This window comes from Phascolarctos cinereus, unplaced genomic scaffold, assembly GCF_003287225.1.
Source record: "Phascolarctos cinereus isolate Bilbo 61053 unplaced genomic scaffold, phaCin_HiC Scaffold_3;HRSCAF=262, whole genome shotgun sequence".
NCBI lineage: Eukaryota > Metazoa > Chordata > Mammalia > Diprotodontia > Phascolarctidae > Phascolarctos > Phascolarctos cinereus.
The window spans coordinates 173,489,199-173,499,060 of record NW_027555736.1 but is presented as its reverse complement, the minus strand read 5'-3'; the positions used below and the strand labels follow the sequence as shown (position 1 = coordinate 173,499,060).

At 40.4% G+C, this 9,862-nt stretch overlaps 1 protein-coding gene across 1 annotated transcript in view; it reads left to right on the top strand.

Annotated features, from left to right (window-relative positions):
* Positions 1–566: 566 nt before the first annotated feature.
* Positions 567–9,862, top strand: part of ARHGEF40 (Rho guanine nucleotide exchange factor 40) — a 61,112-nt gene continuing 51,816 nt past the window's right edge. Inside the window, 3 exon segments of the mRNA XM_078151300.1 lie at positions 567–674; positions 1,292–1,417; positions 4,548–4,952. Coding sequence (XP_078007426.1) covers positions 1,352–1,417; positions 4,548–4,952 — 471 coding nt within the window. The 5' untranslated portion in view covers positions 567–674; positions 1,292–1,351.

The following is a 9,862-nucleotide window of genomic DNA, read 5'->3' as shown; positions in this document are numbered from 1 at the left end:
TTTACCTTGTCTTCTTTATATTCTCTCCTTTCCTCCTCTAAAAGAAAGAATTAGGTCTACTTACCAAAACCAATCTTTCCACTTATACCCTAGACTCTTGTTTCCTCATACATCCTCCAGAAAATAGTTCCATCAATCATCCCCTCTCTTGAATCCTTGGTCTCTTTTTCACTGTTTTTTGTCCTATTTACAAAAATTCTCAGGTCTCTCCTATTCTAAAAATATTCTCCCCTTGGTCTGTATACCATCAAGCTTTACTCCTCTCTCCTTCACTTCCCCAAAATTAGCTGCTTATCACAGTGCCTAGCACTTAATAAATGCTTGGTGTTTTCTTCCTCTCCTTCCCCCTCATAGGAGATGTCCAGTCTTAGAGGGAAGTAGCTGACAGGGTTAGCTATTGCTTTAAAATTTGTTTCTATGTTAATATAGCCAAGCCGATGCTTAAACTTTGAGCCAGTCCCAAAGTGTCGGGCTGGTGAATGTAGGGGGGCCCCTAGCCAAGGGAAATCCGTGCTTTCCGTTTACAGGATGATTCCAAATCACTCCACCCTTTTCATTGCCACTTCCTGCCTCTGCCTTGTCCTGCTCTGCAGTCAGATGTTAGTTCCTTAGAACATCTCAGCCTCAAGACCAGCTGGATCTGTTCCCTGCTAGAGCCAGGACTAGAGGACTAGGTAAGGCAAGACACTTCTGGGGCTGGGTCAGTACTGAGCCGAAGAGAGGGAAGGATTGGGAGAAGGACTGGATGGGAAAAATTAAGAGCTCAGGGGAATGAAGAACAGTAAAGGAATGGGGATGGAGAGAAACATTGAGGGGATGGCGTATTGGTACCTGGGCAAAACTGAGAGCCGGGCAAACCTGTGAAGGAGACATGACCCCTTTACTCCTTCAGGTTACTGACCTGCTGCAGTCTCCTTCTTCCTCCTTCCACCTCAGGATTAATTACCTTAGACTTCATTCTGTTTTCTAATTGCTTTCCCTTATACTATCTCTTCTCTCTCCCACTGCTCTGGACACTTCTCTTCTGCTGCCACTCAGACTTTCTACAGCCTTCTCTTTCCCTACCTATTCCAGGGTTTTTCCTTCAAGTGAGGGTCCAGGTCTCCTAGGTGACAGTATGATAATTTAATAAACGGATCTGCCCAAGTTGAGGTATTGATGAGTGTGAATCTAGTAATGCCCTAAGTGACAGATGCTGATGGTTGGGAGATGGGGAGGTGGGAGGAAGGGATGGAGGAGAGGGAGACAGTTTACAGCATGTCTCCTTCCATTTCCTTTTCTCCTTCTTCAGAAAGCCATTTCATAGAGATAATCGTTGCCTCTGAAGAGGGGTCAGGGAGTACTGTGGTTCATGATGGTGTTCCCTGGAAATGAGAGGTTATCACTTTGCTTTGGAGAAGATAACTTGGTGAATTGGGTGAGCATCTCTTTCATTTCTATGAAATTAACTTCTTTCATCTTTGTTTCTTCTCTCACAGAATGTGAAACTTTTGTCTAGAAACCTTTCTTTCCATTGGGTAGATGAGCTCCTCCCAATGGTTCTTGCACGTCCTCCTGAAACCTGAAACTTGGCCCCGTGGATCTACTGGGAGGATGGGAAGAAGATTCCTCATTCTAATCTAATACTCATCACCCTGTTATTCTCTGGGCCTCAATATCTGTATCTGTAAAAAAAAAAAAAGGGAGTTGTAATACATGATCCCTAAGTTTCCTTTCAGCTTACATTCTGTAGTTAGAGTTCTGCCTCTCACCTTGGCCTTGCAGCTGCTGGAGTCTCCCCTATGGGTCAAAGAGAATTGGGAATAGATGTAGAAGAGGGTCCATTCAGAGATGCTTCTACAGGCTAGGAGGTATCTCTAGTACTCCAAAGTACTGATATGGATTGACCTTGGAATTCCATCAACCCAATCATAGAAGTAGAAGATATCCTGGAAGGGTTCTTGGAGATCGCCTTGTCCAAATTAGTTATCTTATAGATGAGGAGAGAAAACACCAAAGAAGTGATTGGACCTGCCCAAATTCACACTGACAATAAATAGCAAGTCACCATTCATACCCAGGCTGTCTGACTCAAGAATGCTTTCCCTCCTATTATAGCTGCCTCACTTTACTTGCTTTTTATCATTTGCCATCATCATTTCTCCTTATGACTATGATTGCTTAGCCTGGCCACTGGTCATTCTGACCTCCAACATGTCCTGAGCAACTTTGGCCACCCTTATACCCTCATACAAAACCTCATAAACTCACACCTACGCTTTATGTCCCAATGGCTCTCATATACACAGATATGTATGCCCTCATCTCATAAACCCCAGAGCTATACTTTATGGCTCTCCATCTATCCCAAATATTGCTTCTCTTTCTTCTCCATCATGCCCCAGAAAGTTCATTATTGGGATAACCTCATCATCCTGTAACATCTCACCAGCCTTGGTACTTCACCTCATCATTATCCTCTGTCTGTAAGATCGCAAATTCCATTTAATCAAAGACATAAAAATAAATGACAAGATTCCTCTGTACATAGATTGGTAAAAGAGAGAGGAAATACATGCAGAGAATATGTAGCTGTCATCTTCCCTGCTTCCTTCGTGGGAACCTCCTCTAGAATCTCCCTTTTCATCTTTGCTCTGGGTAATTAAATCAGCACTTTCATTGCTACTAGAAAGAGTGTAATAGTAATTGTCATATGGCTCTACTCAGAACTCTTGTGACTCTCTAGCCCAAAACTCCCTTTTCTGGCCACAATTTTCCTGTATATGTTGTCTCCCTCTATTAAGGTCCCTGAAGTCAGCTATTGTTTCACTTCTGTATATGTGTATCTAGAACCTAGCACAGTACCTGCCACATAGGAGATATTTAACAATAAACAAAGGCACTAAAATAATTGTAATTCATTCAATATTCACATGTATAGGACTGTAGAATTATATATTTAGACTGAAAGGAAAGTTAGAAGCTATTTAATTCAACCTTATCATTTAACAGATGAGGAAACTATGTCTTAAAGAGCTTAAGTGATTGCCCCAAGGTCACTCAGGTAGAAAATGACAAAGACAGGATTTGGACCTAAGTCATTGAATCCATACCCAGCGTTCTTTTCCCTGGACCATTCTGCCTCTAGGGACCACATCACTAGGGTACATATAAGAATAGTCACACAGAGGAAATGTGTGGTCAGTACAACTCACCAGGCTGAGATGCAGATGCCCTTCGGTGATGTCATTGAGTGAGATGGGGTCCTTTGTGACTGTTCTCTCAGCTGAAGTTTTCTTTGTTGTTCTCTAGCAAATGTCACCACTGACATTCTCTGCTACTGTCTGCTGATCTTTAGTTACCATGAAAAGTCATCAGATACTCTGGTGCTATCGATTGGATTGCACATACCATAAAGTCTATCCCTTGGGGAGAGAGGATTTACTTCTTACAGGGATTGCATCTGAAATACTTTAGTCACATTCTACAAGGCAACCAGCAAAAGCCAGAAGTTCTCAAAACTTAGACAGCTTGTGCTTTGAACTACATTTCTCTGGCTACTGCTGATTTCTCAGAATAAATTCTTATCTGAGTTATGGTCTAAAATTCACTTTAAATTCTATCATATCCCTGAGTAACTAGCCTGTGTACCCTTCAAATCATCTAAGAGATTCCATTTAACAAAATTTTAAAGGAGCTAGGTGAGACTGTTGTAAGGAAATTTCTTCCTATCTCCTCCCTAATAATGCTTCTTGCTAACATGCAAAGAATGCAGGAGCAAAACTGAAAAGTCCCACGTGTGGCCTTCTAGGTCCTTGGATGCAGCCTTTTGATTGAGTCCAAGTTTTACAGGACAAATCTTTTTATTAAGGGGATTTGTTCTGTGAAGTTTGGATTCAGTCAAAGGGCTGCACTTAAGGACCTAGAAGGCCACGTGGTCTTGAGGCCGCAGACTCCTCACCCCTGGGATAGAGCAAGCAGCCTTTGCCCTACTTCCCATAATAACCAAAACTGCTGTGCTCCCTCTAGATTAGTGATTCTTAACCTTTTTTCTGTCATTTGTTGAAGCCTATGAACATACTCTAAGAAAAGTGTTTTTAAATGAATAAAATAAAATACATAGGATTACAAAAGAAACCAATTATATTGGAATATAGTTTTCTTTTTTCTTCTTTTTTTATTAATTTATTTTGGAATATAGTTTTTTAAAAACAATTAAGAACCTTTCCTATAGATAGATAGGTTTTCCCTTCCTCCCTCTTACTTTAGTCAAATCCTATCATTCCTCATTTCATCTCTTACTGAGACCAATCACCTCTATCAGCCCCTTTCTACTTCACAGAGTTAGTAAATACTACAACTCACTTTCCTGGTTCCTCTGTTTCTATAGTGAACTGACTGCCTTTTGAATTGTCATCAGTCTGTGGAGAGAGGTATGTATATATGTATAAATGTATGTATGTGTGTGTGTGTGTCCATATGGGCTATGCAGCAGCTATGTACTATTATGTGCTAGCAACTCATTGAATATGAATTCTCAGTTACCAGCATGTTATTCTTCCTCATAGCTATCAATGAGAGATTCCAGCCCATTGCTTGCTGCATCTTCAATGAGGGAGCAGAAGTTTTGGCAGGAGCACTACAATGAAAGGAGCAGTATTCAAGAGATCCAGAAACAAATGAGGCAGATCAACTTAGGCAAAAAGAAATGCAAACCCGTCAATACTGTCATTCACGGCCAAAAGGGCAAGATTGAGAATATCTGCACCAATCCCAACAGCAAAAATGTTCCTTGCAAAAATGGGTGAGACAATTGCTTTAAGGGCCCGAACCCATACTCTGCCACCATCTGTCATGAGACGGGAAACTCAAAACCCGGTAAATGCCGCTACCATTGTACCAAGAAAGAACCAGTCAAAGTCACCATGGCCTGTGAGAATGGGAAGCCTGTCCACTTTGACCGCATCCAAAAGGTCAGTCCAATGATAAACTGTGATTTTTCTGAAAAAGCTCTTATGAAAGATTATCTGTTCCTCCAGTGATAGAAGCAATATCTGTTAGGTAGGCTAGGCTCATTTATTTTCCTTAAAAGGCATTATTAAAACCCTCCTCAAAACTTAATCAGCCCTTGATTTAGCAACTCTGGTGGCTCAAGAACAAAAGGCAGGCCAGAAGGAGGCAGGAGTTGTCTTCCTCCCTCAAGCTATCCTGGAGTGCCAGCCCATGCTAGCAATCTAAGGTCCAGGAAGCTGTGCCCAACCAGATCAATGCTGTGTCCTTTCTGAGTATACTTTCTGTGCTATGGCTAAGTCAACCTTTTGTTAACTATTGGATAGTCTCCAAATGTCTCCTTTTGTTCCAATTCCCACCCTAGCACCAGACAGGCCTGAATCAGGCTGAACCTACACCACTTAAGAGGAAGCATAAATGAGTTGGAAGTACAGTGACTGGATAAAGATGCGGTATCTAACAAAGTACCAGGCTGCCTGTGAGTAACACAAATTTATAGAGATATCTAGAAGGCCCCCATTCCAAGTCTTGGGGTAATTACAGTTCCACCTTTGTAGGGATTAGGAAGATTGCCGGGTGATCACTCCCTCACTCTTCTATATAGCTTCAAGATAATATTGAGCTTGGACTTATATCTATCACATATCAGATATTTACAGACTAAGAGTTTAATTATTTTAGGGCAGTTCAGGACAAAAGACAAATTTCCTGGTTTATCTGGAGGGTGGGTATGAGCAGAAAAAGTAATTCTGCCCCAGACTTGGAAGGTAACAGTAACTTAATCTCAGTTTGGCTCCTTTCCCACCAAACATTACACAAAAGACAGTCACAAACAGCAAACAAATATATTTATCAAAGCAGGCCATAAAACAGTCATTGCAAAATCCATACAGATTAGATTAGGTGATAGAATATATGAGTAAAGAGGTTCTGTGACACAAGAGAGAAAGTGTTACCCAAGCAGTCCACACTTAGTTATCTCTAAGGTTGCAGGTGCTGGGAATCAAGGGACACATTGGAGTTCCGACTCTTCCCAACATGTTTCTGGCTATGGAGGGTGCTTACTCAAAGTCCATTCCTTGTCTCTCCTCTCCCCATTTCTCTTTCTGTCCCTTGCTTCTGCTTCTTTTCACCTAGGCTATCCTTCAGTGGAAATCTGCCAGGGGGTTGGTGTACAAATGTAGTCAATAATAGATCTGAGATTCAAAGCAAGGTCTTCTGGCCTTATATCCAATGTTCTTTCCATTACCCCTTGTTTTGAGACTGTGGTGAGAATTGGGTTTATGTAATATAATAGATTTGAGCAGAAAGGGAATGAACTAATTAGGGTTTGAGCACAGCAGATCTCTGGACCTGGTGTTGTGTGTGGTCCCTATACTAGCGAAGGACATGGGCCAAGTATGGCCTGGGGGACTTCAGGTAAAGGTTAAATTAGGAAGCAAAATGACCATTAAGTCTAGAATTGGATAATTTTCTCTTATTTGTATAACCCATATTTGAAACAGGTTTTTTCCAGGTTTCATTTGCACAATATTCCCATCCTCAGGGTGCCGAAGTGATAGAAAGTATGGGCTTATGTAGCCTCATGGTAGCCAGGTAAAGTTAGCAGTCAAAAAGAGTGTCCGATGTCCTGCTATGCGTGGATATTTTAAAAACAATCAACTGCTTTCTGGAAGGTGTTTGCAGCGAAGTACAGGGAGAATGAGCTTACGTTGTGGTACAAGATGGGGGTCACTCTGCTTGTTAAATAGGGGACTTCCTCTCCTTCCTCTGAGAAGTCCCTTAGTTGGAGGTCTGAACTTTCAAAATGCTCTGTCAGGTGTTTCTGCATGGTTACAAAATGAGTCAGAATATACTCAGAAATGCACATGAAGAGAACATGCTCAAGACCAAATATGGATGGTGAAATTTCACCACAATGAAATTGATCCAGTGAACTGGGTAATGGGAGAAGCACAGGATGATGTCAGAAACATTAAAGAAACACTGTGGTAAGCACCAAACTCCAGGTTCACCTAGTTTTCAGCTAGGAAGCAGCTGACACAATGACACAATGGGGGTTACCATCCATCATATGGTAGAATTGTTTCCCCTCTTTGTGATTTTGATATTGGGTGGATTTCTAATAGTTCTAAAAGCAGCCTCTAGGCATGCCTGTTTCCTCATCTAAAACCAGATTAAGAAGAAACAGCTACAACCAGTAATGAAAAGAGATTTTGGACTTTTATTGGAGTAGTTTAACACTAGTCAGGAGTTTCAACGATGTATATTGTATTGTTAATTGTCCATTAAAGAATGATAGAACAGTAGTAAATGACTATAGTAATCTACAGTTTAATAAACACCAAGACTCCAGCTTCTGGGATAAGAACTCACTATCTGACAAAACCTGCTAGGAAAACTGGAATATAGTATAGCAGAAACTAGGCATAGACCAATATCCCACACCCTATACCAAGATAAGGTCAAAATGGAATGGGTACATGATTTAGACATAAAGGGTGATACCATAAGCAAATTACCTGTCAGACCTATGGAGAAGGGAAGAGTTTATGACCAAACAAGAGGCAGAGAACATTATTAAATGCAAAATGGATAATTTTGATTACATCAAATTTTTAAAAATTTTGCATGAACAAAACCAATGTAACCAAAATTAGAAGGAAAACAGAAAGCTGGAAAATAATCTTTACAGCAAGTGTCTCTGATAAAGACCTCATTTCTCAAATATATGGAGAACTAAATCAAATTTATAAGAATACAAGTCATTTCCCAATTGATAAATGGTCAAAGAATATAAACAGACAGCTTTTAGATGATGAGATTAAAGTTATCTATTTTGAAAAAATAGATAATTTTAAAAATAACTTTTAAAAAATCTATTTTTAAAAAATGCTCTAAATCACTTTTAATTAGAGAAATACAAATTAAAACAACTCTGATGTCCCACTGCATACCCATTAGATTGGCTAATATGACAGAAAAGGAAAATGATAGATGTTGGAGAAGATGTGGGAAAATGAGAGGAGTAATGCATTGTTGGTGGAGTTGTGAACTGATCCAAACATTGTGGAAAGCAATTTGGAACTACACCCAAAGGGCTATAAAATTAGCACTTCTAGGGCTATCTCCCAAAGAGATCATAAAAAAGGGAAAAGTACCCACATGAACAAAAATATTTATAGCAGCCCTTTTCTGGAGGCAAAGAACTAGAAATTGTGGGGATGCCCATCATCTGGGGAATGGCTGAACAAGTTGTGGCAAAAGAATATAATAAAATATTATTGTTCTGTAAAAAATGATGAGCAGGCAGATTTCAGAAAAACCTGGAAAGACTGACATAAACTGATGCTGAGTAAGTAAGCAGAACCAGGATAACATTGTACACAGTAATAACAACATTGTGCGATGATCAACTATGATAGACTTAGCTCTTCTCGGCAATACAATGATTCAAGACAATTCCAAAAGACTCGTGATGGAAAACGCTGTTCACATCCAAAGAAAGAACTATGGAGTCTGAAAGCATACTAATTTTACTTTTTTTGTTTTTTTTTCCTTGTGGTTTTTGCTTTTTATTCTGATTCTTCTTTCACAACATGACTAATATGGAAATAAGTTTAACATGATTGTATATGTATAACCTATATCAGACTGCTTGCTGTCTTGGGGAGGATGGAGAGAAGGGAGAGAGGAAGAAAAATTTGGAGCTCAAAATCTTACAAAAATGAATGTTGAAATTTTACATGTAATTGAAAAAATAATATTAAGTACAAAAAAAATGATGGAGAAAGACCATTCCATTCCACATCATTCATGGAGAGAGAGGAATAGTGTCCTGGAACAGGTCACGGCTGGGATCCATGGAAAGGTTCAAGGAAAAATCATAGATGATTTGTAAACTTGAAGGGGGAAAAGTTATATTTTTTATTTTGACTATCCTCTAGCTGAAAATTAGCCTTTCCTTCAAGTATTTAAAAACATTTTGAGGAGTCTACAGGCTTCACTAGATTGTTAAAGGGGCCTGCAATACCAAACAAGGCTAAGGACTCCTGCCCTAAAGTCACAGAACCTACATGCAAATTCCATCTTTAATGTTTCCCACACCCCTGTGACCTTGAGGGGGAAAAAAGGCAACTTCTCAGGGCCTTAAGTTCCTCATCTGGAAAATGAATCTACTTGACTTAGGTGACCTCTGAGGTCCCTTCCAGGTCTGCATCTATGATCCCATGAGTAGAGAATAGGGAAAATAACTTTTATCAATGAACGTCAAGTAAAGTATTAATAATGCAGCTTCCTCCCACGCTGTTGTGCTATCACCAGTCAAAAATATGACCACTAGACCCAGAAGGACCTCAACTAGGAGAATGACTACTGGGTTAATGGGAAGAGAGGGATTCCAGGAATTTGGGAAATGAGCAAATGCTACAGAAGAAACAAGCAGAATGAGACCTGAAGCAGAAGGGTAAAGGAGTAGGAGGGGCAGAATCACCTTGGAGAGTGGAAGTAACATGTGGTGGGGGCCTAATCCAGATGCACAGGAAGCAGCAGATCCCTTTGGGGGTCATTAGGTTGGGGGGGACTACGGGCCACCACAAAACGTGCTTTGGTAACAGTGCCTCGGAAGCGGTAGCTGGCATTCTTCCAGGTGAGAATGCGTTTGGTCATGTCAATCGCTGTTGAGCTCTTATGACAGTTGCGATCTCTGCCATTCTTACAGGTAATAGCAGGGAGCTGGCAAACATTGATGATATTCTGGATCTCATCATGCAGAAAGTCATTTTTGTATTTGCAAAAGTCAAGGTGTTTATTGACACGTTCTGCCATCTCTTTATCACAATAGACATTGGGATTGGAGGAACTGTCCTTGGGG